Genomic DNA, 26343 nt, shown 5'->3' with positions numbered 1-26343 from the left:
CTGTAACAACACCAGCTCTTTCTCTCTCACTCTCTCTAAATAAATAAAAGTCATGACTAAGTGAAGTCATTCTGAAAACATGAATTATTTAATTTGCTTTGGCGGAATATTCCCAGGCTTAACCCCCTCAAATTGTTGTAAAAGGTGCAAAACAATCTGATCCATTTACAAATTACAGAAATGTGCATAAGTACACAATAAAACTATAGGAAGGCTATACTCCCAACTTAGCAAAAACCAATCACTTAACTCTTTTTCCATGCGCAGGGATCAATTTATTTTCAACATCCCGCTTCCCTCCTACCTCGCTACAAAAGAAAAGGCTAGACGCTGGTACAGTATTTGAGAGTTGTCTAATAACTCCCTTTCAGAATTTCACCAACAGCTTCCAAATAAAACTTACTTTGTGGCTTAAGCCCCATCCTGCTGGAGGAAATTCCATTTCAATTCCTTTGTAATTGACAGCACAACTCAAATCCCTAAATCTGCATCCCTACTTCTTCAGAAATAAAGTGAGTTTCACAACATGGAAGATTTAACCTGAAAGCCACACCACCACACCCATATTTATGGGAGGAAGTTCCCAGGGTGAACACTGCTCTTCCATCACGATGATCCTCAAATGCCCTTAAAAACTCCTGAGCTATTACTTAAAAGCACCTTGTTTTACAGGCAGATAGGCAGCAATATATTTGTATTACATGATTCAAGTTTTGTAAGAATTATAGCAGTTATTGAAATCCATGTTTGAATTTAATATTTAATACGCCTCTACTGACAGATTGCCTTTACTGATCTTAATTAGCAGTGCCCAGAGACAGCTTATCCATGTTTTCTGGATTGAACTATGGCAAAAATTTAGACCTGGGCTATGGATCCATGGATATACAGAAAACAAAGGAGAGGAATACGCGTTACTTAGCACAGTGGTTGGGTATAACACTTAGCAAACAAAGGGGGACAGAAATTTCCTCTCCTGGGCAGTAATCTTTGGCTTGTGTGGAACACCCTGATGTGAACACATAGGCCCTGATGGTCACTTTTGCTTCTACAACTTACTCATGCAGTATTTTGGAATTAATTTTCTTTTACCCAAGAATTTCATGAAAAACGTTTAAATTTCATCAGTAGCCCAAGATCAGTGGGTCAAGATATTAGGCAGTTGCTAAGGAAGCCTTTTACCAGTTTATTAAAGCATGTCCTCAGCTGGGGCAAACGTACCCCTAAAGCAGTTTGACCCCGTGGAGGAGCCACCACCTGGGACGGTGAAGAGTGTACCGAAGGGCTGAGCGCTGCTATACAGCACCATCTAAGGGCTCTCCATAAGTCCTGCAACTGAGAAGTAAGAACTGCAGCTGCTCCCAGCCTGCTTTCAAGTTCCCGGTCACATTCGCTGCCTTTCCCAGCAGTGTCGTCGTAAGAGAACTCTCTAAGCAACTGTTTTCTCTGCGAATCGCTGTCACTGTTTCATCAAAAGTAATCTGGAAAATGAAGTTACTGAGAAGTTGGCTGAGGAAAAATTTTCGGAATAAAAAGATTTACCTTTGTCTTTTGTAGCAATTTGTTTCTCTCTGTTGCGATTTCTTGGTATGCGAGCAAGGTGGTTTACTACAAACACTCTAGATTAAACACAGGAGGAGAGAAAATGTTACGGATTTTAGATTTTAAAACTAAAAAACAAGAGTAGTCTCATTTCTAACCACCTTGTGCACTATTTAAATCTCTATTTCAGCTTTTCAATGCAAAATTATTTTTCTTCGTAAGTTACACAAGTCTTGTTTGTAAAAATCTTTTCTTTTGGGGTGGTTTTGTGCTGCAACCTACATGAAGAAATGCCACACTAACCTGAGGATCCTCTTAGTCCAGCCTTAATGTCAAGCAGCAGCCAATAAAGAAAAAAGAATTATGAAACCAAAACCATTCAAACTGTCCCACAGTAATGTCCTTGCACTTCAAATGCTCACTAAGGGGTATGTGTTCAAAATGTTACAGGAGAGCTATCCAGATTAGATTGATTTACAGGATCTGTGCACGTCTCCAGAGCAATGTTTTCTAAGATGAAAGAGCTGGCAGCGGAGCAAACATTATTTTGATTATTCCAGTTTCCCTCTGAAATTTCCTGTCTCATTGCATACGAAATTTACCACTCAAAAAATGGAAAACTGTCTCACCTAATGGGAGAAAACTCAGGCTGCCTGTATTCTAGCACCCCTGTTCAATCACACTTAAGCACGTGCTCAAATCTTGTCCTTTCCCGATGTCAGGGTATGGAGAAACAATAGCATTTCTAACACGAGCAAGGGCACAGCAAGGAATTGTGTGCTGTGCCAACGGGTGGGTGGAGCAGTGTCTGCAGCTAAACTGAAAGCCACGTGCATCCTGCAAGACATGAAACTGGGACTTCCCTATTCAACACGTTGTAATTCAGAATAACTGATTAATCTTGGTACAGAAATAAAACATTCAGTGGTTTTTAGCTGTGCTAGTGCTGTACAGTGGGCATGGTCTGCCCAGTTGTTGCAGATGTGGAAATGACAGCACTAAAGAGTCTCACAGTAGACACTTTTTTGCTTATGGAAGAATGCCACATTCTAATGGATAACTAAAAGGAAAGCTGAAGGACAACAATATTTTAATTATTTAAAGTTTAAAGAAACACTAGTTTTCAAATCTATTCAGGTTCTACTGCCACTGCATACAGAAAGAATCAGTCAGATATCCTGCATTGTACCACTTATAAACAACAAAAAAGTTTTTTGCTTTTACTGAAATTGTTTTTAAAAGCTTACTGATTTTGACCTAAGTTCCCTCCTTCTCCTGTGAATCAGAAGAACATGACTTCAGCTACTTGTGTTGAATCTTGCAGGTATCAAATATTAAGGGCTGTTGTTGTTGCTGTTTTGCAGCTCAAAAAAAAGAAACCCTGTTTTGGTGAACAAAATTTTCTCTGTTCAGCAAGGAAGGGCATGGAAAGTCTTTCCTCTTAGTCTCAGATAGCAGTCAGGATTTCCAGGTAGATCACTTTGTTAAAATTTGTGCAATTAAGAAAAAAAAAAGCAATATTTGAAACATAATTCACATTCCAGTTTGCTGGTTTTTGACTTGATTGAGCTCTGCCAGATATCATATACTTGCCATACTTTTGACATGACACATAGTACAGAAATGAGTTTCTTGTGTGGCTGCCTTTTCTGGAATGAGTATCTGATCTCCATTACAGCAATATTAGTCCTCTCCATGAATTTTATGAGACTAGGATAGCTGAACAGCAGAGTTTCTCTCTGAACTTCAGAAGAGAAGGGACACCAGAGCATAACAGGCTTGTGAAACACATGCTGACCTTTTCATATGTTGACCCATACTGCTGTTAACAGCTATCAATGAATCCTGAAGTGTGGATAGAGGAGAGAAGTCAGTAGTGGAGGTGAGAGGGGGGGAAAGGAGAAAACCAGCAGACTGACAAGGCATTATTTTCCACATAATGTCCACAAGCTTACAGATGTCTCAGGATCACAACATTCTTAGCAGAAAAAGTATACAAATAGCTGTTTCTTACTTTGATCTAGAGGTAAAAGACAAGCATCTGAGTAACAGTAAAAGCTCCTAGTCTAAGCTTCTGCCATCATAAGGCACATTAGTTGTTGCAGTTTGTAATGTCACTAAAGATCCTTTGTCCAGTTAGAATAACAATTTACAGTTCAGAAGTAAGGTGAAACAAGCAACTTACTCTTTGCACCTGTTTTACAGGCTTTACCAGATTTGGTCTGATTTAAAAAAAAAAAAAAAAAGGAAGATCGGAAGATTGTCTTTATACCTACATTCAGTGCAGATCCCTAACTATTTTCAAACAAATTCAATATCCGTTCAAGTTCAATTTGTGACATCCCTCCTAAAAGATGTAAACCAGGAAATTCTCAGCATCCTGATTTCCTGTTCCTCTATGGATTATTTTGCCTACTCCAAAATACTGGGAAACCTTCTCTAAATAAGAATAATCCTTACTGTGATGGTTGAAGTCTGTTTCTCCTGCCATGAGAGGAGGGTCTGACATCATGGCCTGGGACGCAGCTCAGCTCCTTTTCCCCATAACCAGCAGGATACATCTTCGCACAGTTGGCTTGTTTCTAAACTTCCCATCCTCCACACCTTCTTAGCATGGCGCCTGTTTTCTTCTAAGACTTGACAAGAGAGAGAACAAAGACTAAAGGGCAAAGGTAACGAAGAGGTCAAGAGGAGACTTGTGCCACGGGTGCTGCTAACAGACACTGAACAACAGTTTCACACGATTTCAGAAATCCTTGTCCTCTGCTGGTGAGCTGTGTCCAAGCCTGGGTTCACCAAGGCTACAGGAAAAGAAAACGTTGTACTTTTGTTGATCAACGCTGCTAAGCAACAAGTCATAAAAACTAATATTACCCTTGTCTTCTGCTGGTTACAATTAGAAAACTACAAACAGGATCTTCGTGTCATAGATTCAGGGCTGCAAGAAACCTTTAGCAGTGTGGCTTTGTAACGCTACAAGCCACACTGTCATTGAGAGTATCTTCTCATTATACGTACGTTATGCACCCCCAGCCATTGCGGTCTGCCACAAGTGCAGGTCAGCTCCGTCACTTGAAGTTATAATAGTCTTTAGGTTATAAAAGTCACTTTCAACAGAAGAAACAAAGCAAAAACACTGTTAAACCCTGATTAACTTTATGAATATTTGAGTAATTTAAAAAGGTGTATAACTAAACTAAAGCTTTTTTGTGCTATTCTACCAGTGAAAGACATCTAAGCGTAAGAGAAAATGAAGACATAGTAACTAACGTACAGCAGGAACTCACTTTGCCATAGTACTTTAAGGAAAAAAACAGGAATCTCATCATGCATTCTGAAAAGTGAAGCTTTTGACTTCTTTGTTACAAGTGAACAATCATTTACTCAAACTACAAGGACTTCCATCTTTTCCCCCCAATTACAGACAAAACAACCTAGTTCCAAAGGACAAGTGTCTGCACTAGACTAGTCCCCTGCAACATACAAATCCAAACGATAGAAAAGGGAATTGAATGTATCATTTTTGTAAACCTCACACAGCAAACACTGTGGATAACATCAGTTTTTGCACCTTGACAGTGAATTGTCTACGATAAGTTTTATTCTCCCATGGGAGAAAAAAAAGATGTTCTTGCCGCTCCGTAACGTACCTTCTCCATAGACTACCATGAATGTCAGCTCCTCTCTTCCTTGCTTGTTCACCAGCTGAACCGCACCTTGGTATGGCAGCAGGGAACAGAACATGCCTATCATACTTCCATTCTAAACATGTACTGTAACAGCTTATGAGTTTTTAGTTTTGAAATTTTTATTCTCAATCCACAAATTGTGATAATGTCTAATATGGGGTTGGGTGGGTTATTTTAAAATAAACTGTAAGGAATATGACCATGGAGTATCTGAGTTAGGGTTTGAAACCTGTTGCTAGTCAACGTGTGCGCTGTTGATTGTCCAAATCATAATTCTGGGGGAATACACTAATTTTTCTTTAAATACATGTTTTATCAACTTCTGTTCAATCATTCTTCAAATGGTATCTGTTTTAGAATAGTCCAGCAGGAATAGTTATGGAAGGACTAAGCTCTATGAAAATGTTTCTCACTTTAACTCACAGATAACGTTACTTCTTGACTGTGAATCCAAGAGGGGAGCAATGGAGCACTCTGAGCAAGGGAAAGTAAAGGGGAAATTAGTACATTTACACCAGTACAGAGCAAGTCAATAATTGAGTCTTGCCACATTAAGAAAGAAAATTTTAGGAAGGGAACTGCATAAGGTTAAAAAGAAAAAGCTCATTAGTATTATTCAGCTCAATCCCCATCCCCCAAAATCTCCAGACCTGCAGACTCCCAACACATTGCAGATTTCACAAATAAAGAAACAATATATGCGAGGAGAACACAAAGACTGAACAAGCATGCCTAACAGGAAATAATGCATTTACAAAAGGCAAGGGCAGATTAGATATCAAGGAAAAGTTTTCTGCTACTTAAAGCAGGACATTACAACAGAACAGTGGTCAAGAAGGAGTCACCAGGTCCTGTCACTGAAAATAGATTAGATATGAAAGGACGAAGTCACACTGAGAGCATGAACTTGCTAAGAGCATTTTTTCAACCTTAAGTAACATGGCCGTAAATACATATGGGGCTCAGAGTAAAGACTATAATAAAAAGAACTATAATCCTTACACTCTACTGACCTGTTTCAGAGTCCTGGGTAAATCACTTGATCTCACCACACTTGTTTTTCCAGCTGTGAAACACCGGCAACATCTATTACACAAGGACCTGAGGAAAAGTTTCACACTTACATACGACTGCAAGACTTTGTAGGACGCAAGAGTTTGTTTATCTGAAAAGTTTGTTCCTTACCTCCCATATCAATTTCTCTAACAGTTTATCATACCTCTCACTACAAACTTAATCTTATTATTTTCTTATAAAGTTACATTTTTTTCTCATCCTGTTCTGCAGTAGCTATGGTTTTAAATGTTAACATGAGAGCAACTTAACAACTCTAGCAACTAAGAATATGTCAACATCCTACTCAACAGATTTGTTTACTATCTTTTTTCAGAAGCCTTTTTACTTGAATGATAATCTTTTAAGGCATTTTACCCCACTTAATCCCACAGAGCTAGAAATGATGAGCTGGAAATTCTCTTCCCTATCTTGGGAGATACTGAATTGTTTACTAATAAAGCTATGCAGCCCTTCTGAAGACAATGCATTTCCCCAGTCCATGAGGACATAAACAAAACTTCACAATTAATTAAACCGCATTTGACTCCGAAACATGTCATAGCAAAGTTTTACAAGCTATAAAACAAAGAATTTGGTTTTCACATGTGAGGCTCAGGTCACAGTTTGTGCAGTACAGCTTTTCAATTTGGTAGGGGAATCACTGAAAAACAAAGCAGGGATCCTTATCTGTTGTGCCATTTCTGAAGACCTTTTTCAGTATAAGGGTATTTGTCTACTGAAGCATGAGGCACAAATGAACACATAAAGGCGGCAAATTTAATTTTCATCCATTCTACTTTAAGAAGAAAATGCAGTTGAATGAAAAGTAGAACTCGCTTAAGCCATTGCACCATCTTCTGCTAAGAGTTAATTAGTAAATTAACAATACTTTGTAAGAAGCAACAAAATGAGAAAATAACGATGGCTTATGGCTTAAGCAGATGGACAGATCTATGTCCAGAGAACATCCTGAGGAAGTGGTAAAACATATTCTGCTTCAGCAGCCATCATTTAAACAAAGCTGCAGGTTCTATTTTACTTACTTGACAGCTCACATACAGCAGACAAGGAAAACAGCAGCCTCCAACAAAAGAAAAAGTAATGACAATAATAAGGGTTTGATCTAACAGACAAGCACAAATGAGGTCCCTTAAAAACTGTTACCCGAAACAAATGGACTATCAAAAAAGTTGAGAACTCACCAGTTAAAATGCTGCTGCTGCTCTCATGAATTCATTTTCCACCTGTCATTTCGTCTACTAGGTACTGTCAAAATACAGTTACTTTTAAGGCTGAAAGGATAGAAGACAATGCTTTTCGTTTGGGGCACTTTGTCATATTCAATAGAGACTGTTTGTAAATAGAAAAGAAACTGTACCTGCTACATCTTTTTCACAACAATTCAGCATGGTCCTAATGAAGTTGCTGTGCTTCTGCCACCCCCTAACAATCCTTCAGCTACTTCTATGTAACTGGTTGCAGCAATCCCAAATTACTCATTTGGGATGCAAAGGTTAAGAAATAGGAGTAAGAGGTGTCAGAGCACTCAAGTTTTGACAATTTATGTGGTCGAAACCAGCAACACTGATGCAAATTTTCTTAACAAAGGCAGGCCTTGGCTATATGTCCCACAAAACAGGACAACACTCTTTGTTAATTATTTCACTGCAAACATACAGGGGGATCATTGTTTTTAATTACAAAGTACTTTTACTTTGCCTTGCAGTTTGCCTTTTACTTTCTGGTCATGCTTCGTATTTTTAGAGTAAAAATATACGGACAATTATACAGACACCATCATACAATGAGAAAAACAACTGAAATGTTAGCATTGAGGATAGAGGGTTCTTCTGCATTATTTAATTAGCGCCACTTTGACAAACCAAAGGATACAAAAGCCTCGGCATTTTCAACAATCATTCATCTTTTCTGATAGTTGCCAAATTATACCTACACAGGAATAAAAATTCTGAAGCACAGAGGTCTAGCAGGAAAAAGTAAACTTAGTTGGGAACACACTGTAACGATTGGGATGAGAGGAAGGAAGAAAACAGAAGAGAAAAAAAAAAAATCACTCCAGGGAAAAAAAAACAAAGGAAAAAAGAAAGAGATTCTAAGCAAACCAATTCATTGGTACCCTGGAATTGTTTCAAAAATTCAGACTCCGGTTGCCAGAACTCAAACATTGTGTTAAACACATACTTTTCTGGAAGCCAAACAGGTGAAACTGAGCTAAAATAAAAATTACAGACACCATACCTTTTACATATGTGTCCAGAAAATCAAAGACTATAAAAATCACCATTTCCAATGATGTGGGTTTTTTTAAAAGTCAATTTATGTAAGCAACCATGCACTGACAAAATCTGTTACTATTTTACTGGTTTTCTGCCAGGTCTCCAAACCCCAGCATTTTTCTACTTTACCCTTCATATTTAGTAGGTACCAGATGAGCTCTGCTTTCATGGCTTAGGAAAATGCCATTTCCCTTTGTTCTCAAGGGAAATTAGCACAAAAAGTACTTTCGGTTGTAAGCAGCCCTGTCTTCTACAAAGGCGGGGGGGAACCAAACCCAAACACAACTGGGCATGTTGTTTGAACTCAAAAAACTTAAGTCAGATCAGAAAACCTCAAACCAATATTACTAGAGATCAAGTATTCTACAAGAGACATTTGCTATTAAAACATCATGGATGACATTTGTTCCATGTGATGTCTGCTTTAAAAAGTCTAAATTTTGCTTTTGTATTAAAACACCTATTTAGAAACTGGTTAAAATTCCATTCTCCTAGTGTATAGCGTTTAATAACTAACTATAGCTTCCAAACAGGGACCAAACACCACTATATTCTATTTATATGCATACAATTTACTTAAACGAAGACTGTGGTCAGGTGCTGCCAGAGGGTTCAGTGTTCTTGCTGTCACTCAAGGTAAGGAAAGAGAGCGCAATCCATACTGCCAACAGCTGATGTTATATTAGAATGGAAAGCTGCAGTTTCAACTGCTCTAAGACGGTCCCGTAACTGCAATAAAACTCTGCACCACCGCAAACCTTTCTCTCTCACCCTCCCAAAACCAGTCACATTTTGATACAGGCATACGTTTGACCAACAGATCTATGGCGTGTACAAATAGAAGACGTAGAAGTGTACTCTTCCCCCCATTATAGTCTGTAGTAATCTCCGAGTGTTTGGGTCTGTCACGATCTTTGGAGATACAGAATCCTACAGTATTTTTTTGCAGAGTTCTGGATAGGTATTCTATTAATGTCTGCTGTAATAAAACATTTGAATCCACACATAGAAAAACTGTATTTAATGTTCATGTTTACATAAAGCACTTGACAAGAACAGAGTAGAATGTAATGCTTAGAGACCATCTTTGAATGCTTTCAGTAGCAGGTCGGCTGCCAGCCCAGGAGACAAGACACCACTAAGAACTTTTTCTTCTAGAAGTGGAATCTTATCCTTGACTGCCAAGTGACTCCGGAAATGTTCCAACATATTTTCTTGGATGAGATTCCACATCCACACTTTCTGCTGTTTCCGTCGTTTGGCAATCAACTCACCACTTGTGAGCATAAGGTCACGAAATTCTGTCATTTTATCCCACATATCTGAGATACCTTCTCCGGTTTTGGCAGAGATGCGCATTACCTGTTGGATTCAGAAGAATTTTTAAAGCTAAGTAATTGCTGGGCTTGAGGGTTCAACTACTACATCAGGTAGATTGCATGAAAATTAAGAAATGCATAAGGCAACCTTACTTCAGTACACTCATTTTGTGAAGCTCAAAGAAGTTTTCTGCTGCTTACTTTTTTTTAAAAAAAAAAAAAGATCTCAAAATTTGGATTCTACCAACTATAAGTGAACCCTGAGATCCATAGTATTTGGGATAAATAGGCCTTGTCCAACTGCTTGTATAATGAGTGAGAATGAATTCTAATGAGTCCTTTAGCTAAAAGGTACAGTGTTGCCATTTTACTTAAACGAAGAGTTAGTATCGTATTCTGGTAGATACACTCTGGTAGCTACTTTTTTGCACTAACGTATTTCAGAAAGGAGGTATTTCAACTATTTTTTGCATTTGCATTCCAGACTAGGAATTCATTTTGCCAAGTATTTTTTTTTCTTACAGTTGTCAGACACTGCCATCACTGAAAGGGAGACAGATTTCTGACAACCTGTTTAATTCACTGGTCTCAAACAGTTCTTTTGGGCCACGTTTATCAGATGTGACCTCTCATCAAATCTAGAAACAAAAATTACAAAATGATGGATAAGCCTCAAGCAGCCCAGATGATTTAAACTTAATTCAATGGGTCAATTTTCAATACCAGTGTAGAGCAAACCTCCTTTATATATATATGTATGTAAGTAAAGGGAGCGAGAGAGCGTGTGTGTGCTTATTTTATATACACATACTAAAAATTAGTACTGAATCTTTTCCTTAATAATTTACCATAACCTTTTAATAGATGGAATACTGCATTGAAACTAAAGGCCCACAGGATGAGAATTCCAATAATCTAGACATTGCATACAAAAGTAGATGACATTCTTCCCTGAGAACTTTTATTATGTAAGAAATTTAAAAAAAAGTAAAGCAACAAAGGAAATACATGAACAAGTGAAAGAACAAAGGCAAGGATAGGCCTCAGAGTTATAAAAGATGAAGAAATAGCTTATGGGGCATTTTAAGATATGTAGTTTACAAAAAAGCAAGACAAGTTTGCACCACTACTGATGTTAGCAATAGGTCTGCTAGTGCTGAGTTTGTAGCTCAGGACAGAAATCATGGGGAGCAGGACTGGCTTTGCACAGAGTTTCATGTAGCACACCTTGAGATAAGAGATGAAGCAGAAGCAGCAGCAATCAACTCTTTAGCACAGTGAAAAACTAAACAACTGAACTAAAATTTTTATCGAAAAGCCCAGGATGACTAGAATAGCTAGATGAGACGACAACAATCCCAACTCATTCAGCACTTTTTGGGGGGGGGGGGAACAAAACAAAACCCCCAAGCACACCAACCAAACCAAACCAGACACCCATGCCACCCACAAACCATAGTGAAGTACACAAACCTTTGGTCTCCAAACCTTTGAACGTTTGCGAAGCAGCTTCATAGCACTAACATATTCAGCTTGTATTCTCCGTGCAGGCACAACTAAATCACCATCAGCTTTATTTATAGCAACTAGATCTGCCATCTCAATTATACCCCGTTTGATACCCTAAAAGGAACACGGAAAGAAATCATGAATACCCACCCAGAAGGACTGTGACATGCTGATTTATCATAAAAAGCAGGTTAAAATGCTTTTTTAGTTTCTGGTGGCTCTTGATGACTTTTTTGTGACTGCATGCGTGCGTATGTACTAGCCATGCAAGAGAAGTACCAACAGCCTCTGTTGTTACTAGTTATTACTCTACTTTGACACAAGAAAACTAAATATGGATATCAGAGTTCACACAATAACCTATTTCATGTGTAGAGACTTAAGTTTAATCAAAACATGACCAAGTTTGCAAACCTTTTTACACTCTCTAGTAAATAGGCCAAAGTAAGTGAGAGGATAAAAAGTTTACATCCTAGTACTTCCAAAATTAGGGGCTGAATATCAGATCCTAACTCTGCAATAAATTGGTAAGACACTGAAAATACTTCAATAGTAGCAGTGTAATTTACAGAACTATTGATAAGGACTTTCTGCACAGACAAATACTACATCTTGGATTTAAGTTTCTCTTTCTAGTCCTAGGTAATACTGAATAAGAGAAACTGAAAAATACCTGTAATTCATCTCCACCCGCAGGTGGTAGCAGTAATATAAACATATCAACCATATCAGCCACAGCAAATTCTGACTGTCCCACACCTAAAAAATTAAATCCAGAGTTGACCATTTATTGCAAACTTTCAGTCACATTAATGACAGCAATTATGACAGATCCCAGTATAGCACCATGAACAAATGCCACTAACAAAGACAACATGAAACACAATAGTTTTTACAAAACAAGTGTTTTTACAAAACGTACAGGACTAGAAAATTGACAGAATAGGCATTCATTTTGTACCAGTAACCATGTATGAAAGCATGAGCAAAATCAAGGATGAAAGTACGCAATTAGTAGCACACCTTATTTAGATATCACAACAGGATAATTAAAAGAAAACCCTAAGCACATACCTACTGTTTCCACAAGAACAACATCGTAGCCTCCTCCCTCACACAGCAGAATGGCTTCATTTGTGGTCCTTGTTACGCCTCCCAGTGTCCCTCTGGTTGGAGATGGTCTGATGTATGCATTCATGTCTCTTGACAACTCAGTCATCCGTGTTTTATCACCCAACAGAGAACCTTAAACGTTTAATGTTAAATTATTTCAAAACTACAGAACAGCCACGCTTGCTCCTCTCCCCCTCTCAATAAAAGAGCGAGAAAAGACAGGTCTCTTGGATGAAGCCAGTCACATAAGAATATCCCAATAACAGTTGCTCAAGACTTTGCTGAGTTACTGCCTGGTTTTTCTGCCTTATTAGAAGTTGGAAAGGCCTAATAAGCAGACCTTACTGCTACCAAATATGAAGAATTTGTTCTAGGTCAGAATGAATTCTGCAATTCCTGAATGGCTTTTTGAGGTCTACACGCAGCAGGACACACAATTACATCTTTGCTGTTTCTGTCCAACGGGACAAAGCTCTGCCTTATGATTCTGATACTTGTTGATGGTAGATTTTTTTGTTTTGTTTTTAAGAAAGCTGACATGCATCCCTGCCTTCCTTCCTTCTCATACAAACTTTAAATTGGATTCAGTGAGATCTACACACGATACACATTCCAAAAGAGAAGAGTTGCTCCATTCTTTCAACTGATACAGTCTTGCTATCATATTTTGCTATTCTATTGACACGTCTCGAATGTATGCATTCAAGAACATAGTCGGTCTTAGCTCCAGGTCATTGCAATGTTGAAGTTTTTTTTCTTTTTAAATAGTTACTCATTGCAACATCTTCTCTGACAGTATAGAAGCTGGAAAAAGTAATTATGTTCCCTGGCAGCTGCCCATTAGAAAAAGAGCAAAATCAAGATTCTACTATGACTCTATTCTATTAACGTTCTATTAATATACTATTTACGTCAGAGATACCATTAATCAAGCAGGGTCAGCCTATAATTTCCCTAAAATTTTTCATTTAAGAGTGATAGATTACAGCCACACAACTCTGAAGAATTTCAAACTTAGGAAAAAAAAAATCATGCTACAAGTCAGACAAATGGTCAATGATGCTGTATCAGGAGACCCTTAAACCACTATAGTCAACAGAAATCCAAAAATTCCTATTGAGAAGAACTAATTAATGTTCCAAAATCCAGCCTGATCTACATTGCAGCATCCTCTAAATAGTTTTAAAACAACATGTGCTTCCTGCCCAGTGATCAGCATTACCACTGTTGAAATTTAAGCAGAAGCTAATACCCTCCTACTCCTCCATTCACAGAGAAATAAAGACAGACAACTATCTAAAGTTTCAGACAAAAAAGTTATAAAGCAACATTTGACCACTGCAAAAGAGGAAACCTGACAAAATTAAGACACTGATACCTATTTCCCAATTTCGTATCACACAGAGGAAACAATGAAAACTTAATACAACATTTATTTTTAACATTTTACCTTTATAGACCCGCAAATTTTCCTCTGTTTGGTTCGAAGAGATACTGCTATAGTTGACAAGGTAGTAGAAGCCTGACTCAAACTTTAAATCACACTCACCGCCACTTGTACTAGAGGAAGGGTCTACAGCCAACACAGACACTTTGTATTTTCTTTCTGTAAGCATTTTTCCAAAGCATTCTATGAAAGTTGATTTCCCAGCACCAGGAGGACCAGACAATCCTAAATAATCATATTAGGAAGAAAAAAACATTTTGTTAATCAAATAAATAATACCTCGCATGAACACATTCAACTTCTAAGTTGGTAACAATTCAGACTTTAGCACAATGCCACAACAAAGGCAAATGAAAGCTATGCCACAACAGATATATCCAATGAAGCAACTGTAATTGAGTTGAAATACATGACCTTGGTTCACCCAACACAGCAGCGCTCGCTTCACCACCCCCCATCCTACCCATAGCAACATAATGTTGGGTTTATGCAGCTTTATTTTCTCTCCTCCAAATAAATTTATCTATACTGGCTTATACTTCGGAACTTTAAAAATATCATACCCTAAATCTGTGTTTTTCAGATTTACTATTTATAAACAACACACTCTAAAAGCAAAAGCCCTTACCTTGAAGAGCTGTTATTTCAAAAAAATTGGGCGATATACATGTCAAAGCATGCAAACTAAGATTAACTTGTTAACCTCCACCAACTATTTCTCACTTCTGTGCCCAAGTTCCTGTTTTAACTACCTTTGTACACACATGAGACATGACGACTAGACACAACATACTTTAGTACTCCATCTCTTCACAAGGATGTGATACAAATACAAGTATTTTATAGTTACCAAGATAACCAGTTCAAATCTCCTCAGCTGAAAAGTAGGCTGCTTTAAAGTAAGGCCATAAAACAGAAAGGTACATATTTTTTCTTTCGTGGATGAATGAAGGGATTCAGGAAGTATTCAAGACAACACCTTTTTTGGGAAAAGAACAGGTCTGCTTAACTACATCCTTCCCTATCTAAGCGTAAATAATAGCTGTATCAATCTGCAAACTACCTAACATTTCAGCTTATAATAGTTATTAAAAAAACCCCAAGTAACTGTGTCCTCCCCCCAAGAAGCAATAATTATTTCTACGGCTTTTTCAAAAGCATTTTCCAGCTCAAGCCATAATTCTACTAGTCAACAGAAGTGACCTAGATTGGTTACAAACCACAAGAAACTAATGATCCAGGACTACAGACCGTGATACTTAAAGAATAGCAGTGATTATGAAAAAGCAGGATTGTAATTTCATCAAAGCAACTACTGGACAGACATAAAAGGACTAACCCACTCTAAAGGCAAGTGGCTTTCCTTGATTTAACTTTTCTTGTTCCCTGTGGTAGGATAATACCTTCTGAAGGAGCACCTGGGCTATTTTCTTCTTCCTACTCTGAGTTGATTCTACAAGTGTAATGGCTTCTGCTAAACAGGCTCTATGACCCTGGATTAGTCCATTGTAAAGTCTGTCTACGAGTCTTTGCTCTCTGTCAGAAAGTCCCTCTATTTGCTGGTCAGGAGCCACTTGTTGACACAGCCCTCTCCTCAAACCATTTGACGAACATATCCATTTTGTACGATAGTGGTACACTGGCGTAAGAGATTCAATGCGCTGGAAGTCTGCTCTGCAAATTAAGTGAAAGTTCGTGAAGTAAATTCTTCTAGAGATATAATAATGAGGGAATCTCAGCAGCAAAGAAGGGATCTTCATCTTGTTTGGAATTAGAAGTACCAGAGGTACCAGTTCACTTCTGTTTGCACATGCCCTGAAGAGAAAGAAAAACATTTTACTACCTTCAAAGCACTTGTAAGGACTCAGATGAAACCTATATACACAGGCAATCATCAGCTTTTCTTTTACCCATGTCTGCCGTTTTAAACAAAAAAAGGTATTTCCTTCTTCCCATTGAAAAAAACGGAGCAAAAAGAGGCTATGAAGTCTTTAATAGCATAGGATCTCTTTATTATCGTACTTAATAAGCGAAAATATTGTAAGCAAATAAAAAGCACTTTTAAATACGACAGCTTCTAAGAGCACACACGGTGCCCTAAAAAAACAGGAACAAACCAACCAAACCAACCCTTATGCTTATTGAAATTCCTGTACATATTCTACTTCGAAGACCGCAGAGTTTTTAAAAACAATAATAATAATTATTCAGGAGGGGCTTTTTGCACCTTATTCCCAAAACTGAGGGAGGGCGGGCAGGAAGAAAAAGCGGTCAAAACACAAGAACATTTAGAGATAAACTCGAGGAGACGAAACCTCCCGGAGGACCGACACAAAGCTGCAGCAGCAGGCACAACCGCCGCGCTCGCTGGGCCTGCTCTGACCCACTGCAGCACGGCTAAAAGCCTAAAAGATCGACCCAAGCAGAGGTCCTTCGAGGGGCCGGTGGGCCGCTCCTTCACAAAAGCCGCCGTTGCAGCTACTTTCCGAGGCCTCTGAGGAGAGGCTCACCCTGGATGCCACGACGGGCTCCCGGAAGACAGGGCGGCCCCTCAGCGCCGCAGGTCTGGAAGGGCGCACACCCACACCGGCCCCCGCTACCGGGACCCAGGACAGCCCCAGCCCCGCACCCAGCTCAGTCTCCTCAGCCATGAGGAGACCGTTGGGGGGGGGGGGGGGGAGCGGGAAATCACGGGCGCGCGCCAGCCTCACGCGGATCGCCCACCTGGACGGGCGCCGCTGCCCCGCCTCCCCGCCGCGGAGAAGTGACGCCCTCACGCTGAGCCGGAACCCGTCCGGCCGCGGGGCCCAGCCCACCTTGCCGGAGGCCTGCGCCGAGGTAGCGCCGCGCATGCGCCGCCAAGCCCCGCCCATCCCCCCGATGGTGGCCCGCTGCGGCCACTCCCCTGCTCCCTCCACCCCCCCCGCCGGCACGTGCCGCCGTGTCCTGCAGGATCCCGGCCCTCCTCGGCCCCGGCAGCGGCCCTCGAGTGGTGGCACCCTGAGAGACTCCAGAGCCCTCGTGCTGCCCGGAGCGGCTCCTTCACCCTCCCTGCCGCCAGCGGTTCTCCTTGGGGCAGAATCGGGGTCACCCCCGAGACCAAACAGCCACCTGCTCGACTGCCCACCGCGCTGTGGCGGCAGAAGAGGCCTGGGCTCATACCAAGGCAGAACGGCGGCAGCTGGCTGACATAAACAGCCCCTCAAAAGGGGGATGCTCACCATACTCTGCACGGGGAGACAAGGCCCAGCATTGACCAGCCCGCAAACACACCCTAAGCAGGTCATCCTAGTCTCAAAAAGTGACCCTGAACTCCAGTCTAACATCCTAGTGATCCCAGAAACCAACTAGTGAATGCGGTCACTGAAAACATAAACTTCCCCTGAAGGAATGTTACAGGTTAAGGAAAAGGGACTATAGGTACACGCAACAACAGTGGCAACCACCTCTTTTTTCAAGTCCTCACTTTGGAGATAGGCTCAAGATTCATGGCCTGGCCTTTCATGAGTACAGAGACTTCTACACTAACGTAGTAACAGTTTCTTTGCCCTGCCCTTCTAAAAAAGAATGTTGCAAATCATCACTTCTCTCTGGCTCTGAAATCTTAAAAAGGACCAGTTTGAATTTGTGCGTGACAATTTACTACTCCCTGATTTCATTTCAGATACCAGGGAGAATAAATGCTTAAGCTCCCAAAACGTTTATTAAATCATATTTCTTTTCAGTCTTCGTATTGTCAAGTTAAACAAACCTGATTTTTAAAATTTCCTCTCAGGGAATGTTGGTTTGTTGTGGTTTTTGTTTGTTTGTTTTTAAATTGTTATTTCTCTGGTCATCTTACTATGCCTTTTCTGCACCTCATCTTGTTAAACAGAAACACAAAAGGGGCTAGCTAAGCTTGTTACTAGTGCCTTACGACAATACCAACACTTTTCTAGAATGCATTAGACTTGTTCAGAGACATCTCAGATTGGCAGTGCAACTGATGGATGGTATAAAATAACAAGTTTTGTTCTTAACTGCTAAATGCACGATTTAATCTCATTCCTATTATTGCTGTCCATAAGATTATCATAGACAGAGAACTGAACAATCCACCTGGAAGAGTTGAGAAAACATGCAATTTTGTGTCCCTATCAGCATGCGATGAAACCACAGCAGAAAAAGACAAGAATTCCTATTTCGAAATAGCCTTGTGTAGTCTTTCTGTTTAACCAGATCTTTATCATCAGCGTTAGCATGTATCACTATCATCTCTTCCTTAAACAAGTTTTAAGGCCTTCTGTTTCAAGTGCTGTGCTTAAACCTAGGTAGTACATGCCCTCTATTATTTTAATAACAGTGGCAGCAACAAAAAAGCCATTCTGCTACCATTTCATCACAGATCATTGAACCTGCATTTTATTCTACTTTGTATGTTTTCATCTTGAATACTTTTGTCATTGAACTTACTGCAAGAACTAGATGAATGGGTACACAAAATTGCACATTTTGTCAATGCTGAAGAGGAGAGTGGATTGTTCAGGTCTATGTCTGTAATAATCTTGTGGACAGGAATAATAGGGATGAGATTAAATTGTGCATTCAGCAGTTAAGAACAAAATTTATGCTATTTTATACAGTTCATCAGTTGCACTGCCAATCTGAAATGACTATGAACAAGTGTGCATCTGTTTAAGAGTACTCTTCCTACAAGAACCATTTCAAGACCTTGCATAGTGGTGAGGTGTAGAAATCCAAATTGTTCAAGTCACCTCTTCTTTCCCCTTTCCCCTCAACTCCATTATTCAACAAGTTTGCTCTTCTCCAGAGACTATAGTCCCCGAATGTCAGGTATGACAGGAAGACTTCCTATTGCACTGACCATTATATACACTCCTCCTTTCAATATTCTGAAATAGAGATTACACAGGTCTCCTAGAACTGTGTGCTCTTCTACAATCTCTAATTTTATGTTATACTAACCTCATACAAAAAAAGGCAAAATATTGCCTTAGAAGCTGGACCATATCTAGAGTATCCTTAATCTACATTCTGTCATATTATACAGGGCATTTATGTTTCCCCTGTGGTCTTTTAACGTATGTGACCAAACATGTTTTTTTTTTTTGGTCTTTATTACACAAGGACTAATGAATTCTGGTCCAGCTCACTGGTTTTGTGCTTTTTGATCTCCAGCATGTGGAGTTCTCTTGGCTCACACCTTCTTTACCCAGTCATTACTAACTCACTTAACATCCTAGCTGAGGTGTTCAGGAGAGTACTTCAGTAGCTTTCCACATCAGCCTCTTTGTTTCTCTCTTTTTTTTAATTTTTTTTTTTTGGGGGGTGGGGGTGTTTGTGGGTTTTTTTAAATTTCAAATTTAAGTCATCTTCCTTTTTGTGTTCTCTGCTTCTTTTCCCCAGGAGTGTCAGAAGAATAAAAATACGCATCTCATAGTTATTCCACCACAGTTTGCAAACTTGTCCAAGATTTAAGGAAAATGATCTGTTTTAACCTCCTTGCTGCAAATCTACCCCAGATATTACCAAGAAAATGGTACTGCTGGTTACTCATGAAATGGCAGTCTTCCTTCTGAGCCAATACTAAATCAAACATCCTGTGAAGTGTTATAAAGTATTGTGCCATGGAGTAAGGGTGCAGGGAGGCACAAATCTTCAGACAAAATATGCATCTGAATCAAAATCATTATGAAATAGTAGAAAAAGAGCCTTCTGTAACTTCTCACAGGAGAAACAGTATTGCCATTAGCATCTTTGCCAAATTCCACCATGCAAATTTACATTCCGTCTAACTGGCTTCCCCTTGCAGTTTTAGTTGGATTAGTTCGTTCTTCCTTTCTCTGGCAGCATTTTATTTCCCTGCTCTGTTTACCTCCTCTTAAGAAGTCCCAAGTAATCTTTGTGCACATTATTATCATGATATTTAATATGTTCATCAACATAGCTATAAGCAACGTGCTGCAAAGACAAATACAAAACTACCAATCTCTATCATCTAAATCAAGTTACAAATTAAACAGAACAGCATCAGCTTGAAGCTCACCAGGCTTTTCTCTGAACATATAAAAATGTACTTCTGTTAGGAACTCTCTATTGGTCCCTCCCTCTGTACATTAAAAGGCCTGGTATGCCTACAGTCACAACCAGTTATGGTTACAGAATTATGAAATTCACATCACTTACAAGAAGAAATTATGATTTCTTAGAGATGAGATTTTATTTCATCAGTTCTTCCCCCCCACCACCCCCACCCCGTGAGGCTGGGAAGGGCATTCAAGAAGGCTCTGTCATGCTTCCAAATCCCTTTCCCCACTATGCCTTTTTGCAAAATGAACTCCTCATTTAGGAATACAAATACGCTGACTACTCACATTGCCCTTGCAGTGTAGCACCTGCTTGTCTTCACTCTCTCTCTTCCTCTAACATTTCTCCATTCTGCATCTAATAGTCCACCCTTCTCACTTGCAAATGCGTGTTCTTGGCTAGTATGATTGCAACTAGACTAGTGGTTTTATCGCTGTAAGTGGTACGAGAAAAAAAAACAAAAAACAAGACATTCCTTAAACTACATTAGAAATGTTGACTGACATAACACAGATCAAAGTTCAGCATCCAAACTCTATCAGGGTCCATCCTGCGAACACTACCTGCCTGTCCCCCAGCCCCCAGGAACCAGCATCGCAGTGTTTCCCCTCTCGTGACTATGAACCAGACCCACTGCCTCCCAACACCCAAATGAGTGGTCTCCTCTGTTGCAGCCTACAACAGCTGACCGGAGCAACAAACAAGCGTCCATTTGTGGTGAGGGTTAAATCCTACCTGTATATCAGGTGTAGCCAAGTTACAAAAGAACTACAGTCCCTGCCACAGTACAAATTGAAACTTAGTGGCGACTGAATGACCACTTACCCTTCATTTTAGAGGACACTCCTCAATTAATTTCAGTTCTCACACAGGCAGAGAAGACTGAACCAATCTCCTCTTTGCAGCACAATGCTAAGGAAGGTAACTGCCGCTTACAGCCTTATTTTCAGCCTTTTAATAAGAACAGTCTCAGCACTTAAGACAGAATATTCCTTCTGCCTTATCTTAAAAGATAACTGGACACCTGAAATAAAACCAATAGGAAGCATATTCACAGCTGAAAGTTTGCCTGTTTAAATGCACTACGAGCCCCAGCCTCAGGTTTTGCACTCGTGACTCAGGCAAGGTAACAGCAGAAAAGCAGCGCATCTCCCCAAAGGCTCATTAACATCTATACAAACACATCTTTGCTGCATATGGGCATTCGAAGGTTTTACTACAAAGGCCAGGACAGAGCAGCAAGTCAGCTCCCCGGCTAGGTCTGGAGACAAAAGCCTTACCATAGCTTTGCGGGTTCAGCAACCTACAAAGAGGGGACGACTCCAACAGCTGAGGAGATTCACTGTCCTCGTGCTGGTGAGGAGCTGGAAAAAGAAATTTGCTCTTTGAGCTTTGGCTAGAGACCTACAAGAGAGTATCTGAAGAAAGAAGAGAAGAAATATATCTTAAATACCTATGGTTTATATTTGTATAAGATCTTTATAAACAAAGGCGTTGAAGTTTATTCACAAAACTTTACAGCAGTGACTTCAACATTTTCTGGTTGGTATGAACTGAGCTATGATTGCACACTAGTGAGAAATTACATCAACCATTACAGGAAAGTTTTTTACTGTTTATGCACAAGTTTTTTAATTTGAACTGTCCCAGATATAAAATGACATATAAAGGGGACAGATTAAAAAAGTATTTTCTTACAAAAGCAATTATCTTTTCTGTAAATGTTCACATTTCTTACAAAATAAAAATAAAATTACTATATGGTGAAAAAACCCCAAACATTATTCATATAGACTACTGGTTGTAAAAGCAAGTTAAATAATGTCTTCCCAGACTGATTTGTTGTTAAAATTATAAACCTGGAAGGGCAAGTCACTTGCCAGTAAAATATTAATCTTCTTCTTTCAATTAAGAAAGTATTTAGAAGCTTGGCTTAGAGACCATGTTTTTCTCCGTGGCCACCAATGACTCATGATATCAAAATATTTCTCATGTAGTTCATTATGGCACAGCTGACAAGGGAATCATTAATTGCCTCCTCCTGATTATTTTCAATACAGCAATGAAACCACAGCAAGAATATTAGTAAACATAAGAAGTATAATACAATCTGACACTTTACTTTGACAAGGCACCCTCGTTCCCAGCTACTTTTTGTTTAAGGAAAGGCTTGATCGGCTGCAATTTCTAAGTTTTATAGAAGTTGACAAAGATGGGAGCAAAGAACTGACACTTTCGAGTGACTAAATACAATCTTCCTTCCCCCCACCCCAGTGTGCTACAGATTTATTAGGTTGGTATGAAATTAGCACAACCTTATACACCAAAAAGTGAATACCTTCACAAGGTGAAGCATACACTGGGGTAAGGAATGAATGATGAATGCACAACTGAGTTTACAACTTGAACATGAAGAATAAAGACTAAATCTCTCATGCATTCATGGGTTTTTCCCCTGCATCTGCAACAGCAGCGGTGCTCAGAAGTCTCTTATCTCAACGTCCCTATGCTGACTGCTTCACAAGCAGGTGAAAACCACAATTGGTGGAAGTGAGATAGTGGGTAGAATTGTCCATAGGAACATAACATTGCGGCAAAACATATCAAGACACATTTTCAGTTCCAGGATGACACTTACAGCCAAGATGATGAGGAAGACCAAGCCCATGATAAACCTGGTAACTGGGATTCACGACTGAGATATAGGAAAACCTAAGTGTTTCCAGTTCGGACCAAACCCATGGTACAAACAGGGAAGCCTGTTTCCTGCAGTCCACCTAAGCGCCTTAAGTAAGAGGCTATCATTTATCACGCAGGAAATTTCTGTTTCTCTGGCATGTATGTATGTGCATGCATGTTCTGTTCGCATGCTTACTCTCCAGCATGCCCACAAAAGCAAGACTTTGGTCTTCTTATAAAGCAGAATTGTTTAGTGATTTAAACATCCTGTTTCTCCAGGCAGCTGTAGCAGATGGGAGTGAAAATGACAAAGAGGAAAGATTCTGCTAAAATTCGATGTTGGATGATCAACCCATCCAGAAATGTAATAATACAGCACTGCAAAAGGCTGGCAAACTAACGTAGAAAGGGCTTGTTGAAAAGCCTGTTGGATCATACTGTGTATGTTGCTCTATACCACAAAATAAACAACTTTATGCTAGTACACCCTACATTTACAAAGCTTATGCTAATGCTACAAAATATTGTACCATAGAATTAAAATGAAAGGACAATCTTTACATAAGACAAAAAAGCAAGCAAAAAAACCCCTGAACTCCAAACAGGAAAAAAAAAAAGTGACAATCATAACTGATGCAGCTGCATGGGGAAAATTAGCATACAGAATATGAAAAACAGTAAAATACTTGTTTCTAGCACCAGCTAATAGAGGTCTAGAAGGGACACTGGGAATCTTTCTGTCCAGAAGTTGGTATTTTTACCTAATTGCTTTCTAAATTAGGCCCATGTTTAGAAAATAATTCTATGTTCCAACGGCAACCCCATCTCGATACATCATTATATCATGTTGCAAGATGCAAAAATGTTCCACCAGCACTTCCCACCCCACCAGTGGTGGTTAAGCATTAATTTGTTCTCTGGAAACTAGTGTTTATCTTTAGCACATAGAAAGAAAATTGAGAAATAATTCGTGTGACTCTTGCCTTCAAGGATCACTTACTTCTTTTGGCCAGAAGGGGAAGCTAGCGCTATGTATTTTTGTCATGCCATGCACCTTGGATGTATTCTGAACACAGAGGAATTCAGTATTACTTCATCATCACAATCGTAAATCTATCCTATTCGGCCATGGCAGGCTTTTAACAACCCGAGGAACTTAAACACACTGAGCAATTATTCAGAGTGCATTCAGTAGGCTTCAGAATGTAGAACATAGAAGTCACACCTCTGCCAGCATGAATGCCATCTGGGTTTTATTTTGAAGAGTTACTCACAGAAGACTAGCAGAAAAGGGCCGTAACTCTATTTAGGAGTCCCTTACAGTGAGTTTCTGACTTTCCAGCAGAATCTTGCTGTTTCCCTCTCTATGGTCATTGCAGGAAGTCAAAGACCTCTGTGTAACATAGTGCTTATGTAGGAATGCCATCTTACTTCCCACCTAAACCAGAAACAAAATACAGAGCATAAATTTTAACACAGGAAAAGAATTACTGGTTAAGACACCTATTCAGAATATCAGTGTGGTGATCAAACTGAAAACTTCATATGAAAGGTATGAAGAGTTACCTTGTTGCATAAATCAACGTTAAAGGATTTTATGTTTTATTGTTAAGAATGGAGTAATCTGTGGTAGTCACCTCAGATGACTTGCAGTCATCAGCATCCTCCATCCTTTTCAGACCAGATTCAACTGTATTTATGTGATGGTTTGCAATTTTAGTAGAGGAAACAGACTGAATGAGTTTTTTCTTTCTGATCAACCATACTATCTCAGCTTCTCAGCATTAAACAAATGGCTCTTTATTTGATTAAAGCTTATTACCAGCCCTGTTCGATGGCCCTTCTCACAGTGCTATGGAAAGAAACACCAGCAGTCAGATGTCAAAAGCTGTACCTAGTTCTTCCCAAATTTTCTAGTTTTGTATCTACCTATGTGTCCCTAATCTGGCCTAGACTCAGACTTTCTGCCCGTTTCTGCTAGCAGCTATACCAACTTCCAGGAGTGCTCCAACTCTCAACTCTCTGCTCAGCCGGAGGCAGACTATTCAAATCATCAGTGGATGAAACATTAAAAAAATTAACAGAGGAACACCCAAATACAACATTGTGTTACATACATATATGCATATATATGTGTACACACCGTTCCTTGTCCTTGTTCGCTACTTGTTCCGGAATACATTCCTAGTGCTATTTCCTTCTCATGTAACAAGACTGACACTAGAACACGATAAACAGATGCTGAGTACTTCAATGAGAGTGTCAGTCACCAATAGTGGAGGTCTGACAGAAGGCCTTACACACCCATTAGATCTTAAACGTGACCTAAAATGATGAGATAAGCAAAAATCGACAGCGTTGCATTAAAAGTATTCAAGGCCTTCCTTTGTTGAAGCGTCTCTTCCCCACCACCATCCCTTTCTGCTGCTGACTTTTTGGACCTACTTATTCTAAAAAAGACTGAATGAGTGGAAACTCAAAGGATTAGAACAGCAGAGTTACTTGGGGAATGAGAAGCTTCTTGAAGGGAAGGGATCTTGATTTTGCCTTTGAAAAAGCTTCTCGTATTTTATACCACACACTGGGCTATAAAGATCTTTTTGTTAGAGAGCAACGTCTTTAACAAAAAAAAACCCAACCAAACCCCAAACCAAACAAACAAGAAATAGAGAGCTCAAGTCAGAGCTATCAGCTCTTAGGCCACATTTCACAATCACATGTCAATGACATTTCACCTCTTCTGTGCTACTGTTCAACGGAAGGAAAAATAAGCGGTCATTAAAATCCTCACTCACTTTAGCTGGTGTTCTAGAAAAACAGCATTTCATGAGTTAAAGCCTCATGATCTGTCCATCTAATTGTGGAAAGCATAAAAATTCTGATGTCATCTCCTTCAGGTGAATCCATTCTTATAACTAAGCCTATGACAAGAAAAAAAGGTATCAACAATCTGTTTTAATGGCACTGTTTGTATCACTTCCAATTACAAAAGTAACATTTCTCCAAACTCATTAGCACCCTGCCATTATAGCAGTCACCGCTTCTCTGGTCTTGCTGCTCTGAGCGCGAAGACTCTGAGTAGGTTGCTGTTAGGAATATTGATAAGCCTCAGGAGAAACTCTTTTCCAGATGGTCTCATAGGAGACATTCATGCTCCAGCTGTTCCCAATGAAGGTTAAATGCTGTCAGCAGAACACACTCTCCAGCAGCAAGTGAGGTTTGTCACTAGGATAGCTGTGCAAATCACTAAATTTTTTATCTGTAACTCATCTTCACTTTAACTACATAGGCATATGGAACAAGAAGAAAAGGGGAAAAGTATTCTTGCCTGGTTTATATTAAATCAGTATGTCTCAATAGGCATGAAAATATGCTGAAGTAACAAAGGGATCCTCAGCATCAGCATCTCTGACAGAATTCAGTTCTTAGATGTTTAGACCAAGCCGTAAACACTCAGTCACAGCACAGAGCAGGAAAGCATCCAAGAATGCATCAAGGACACCTGTGCTATTTCCAAAATATGCATTTTTCTAGCCTGCCATTGACAATCTCCAATGACCAATTCTCCAAAACCTATCCAGATAAGTCGTTACAGCAGTTTACTA

General features: G+C 39.6%; 1 protein-coding gene across 1 annotated transcript; it reads right to left on the bottom strand.

Moving 5' to 3' along the window:
• Positions 1–9658: 9658 nt before the first annotated feature.
• Positions 9659–15732, bottom strand: MMAA (metabolism of cobalamin associated A; the record flags this gene model as incomplete). Its single annotated transcript, XM_081998753.1, has 6 exons — positions 9659–9946; positions 11377–11526; positions 12086–12171; positions 12487–12657; positions 14075–14197; positions 15312–15732. 6 exons carry the CDS (start codon positions 15730–15732, stop codon positions 9659–9661), a joined length of 1239 nt encoding a protein of 412 aa, XP_081854879.1.
• Between the last annotated feature and the right edge of the window lie 10611 nt (positions 15733–26343).

The sequence above is a fragment of the Phaethon aethereus genome (assembly GCF_964289735.1).
Source record: "Phaethon aethereus genome assembly, chromosome: 4".
NCBI classification, from domain to species: domain Eukaryota; kingdom Metazoa; phylum Chordata; class Aves; order Phaethontiformes; family Phaethontidae; genus Phaethon; species Phaethon aethereus.
The sequence above is the reverse complement of the archived record's forward strand: the minus strand, read 5'-3'. Positions and strand labels throughout refer to the sequence as shown.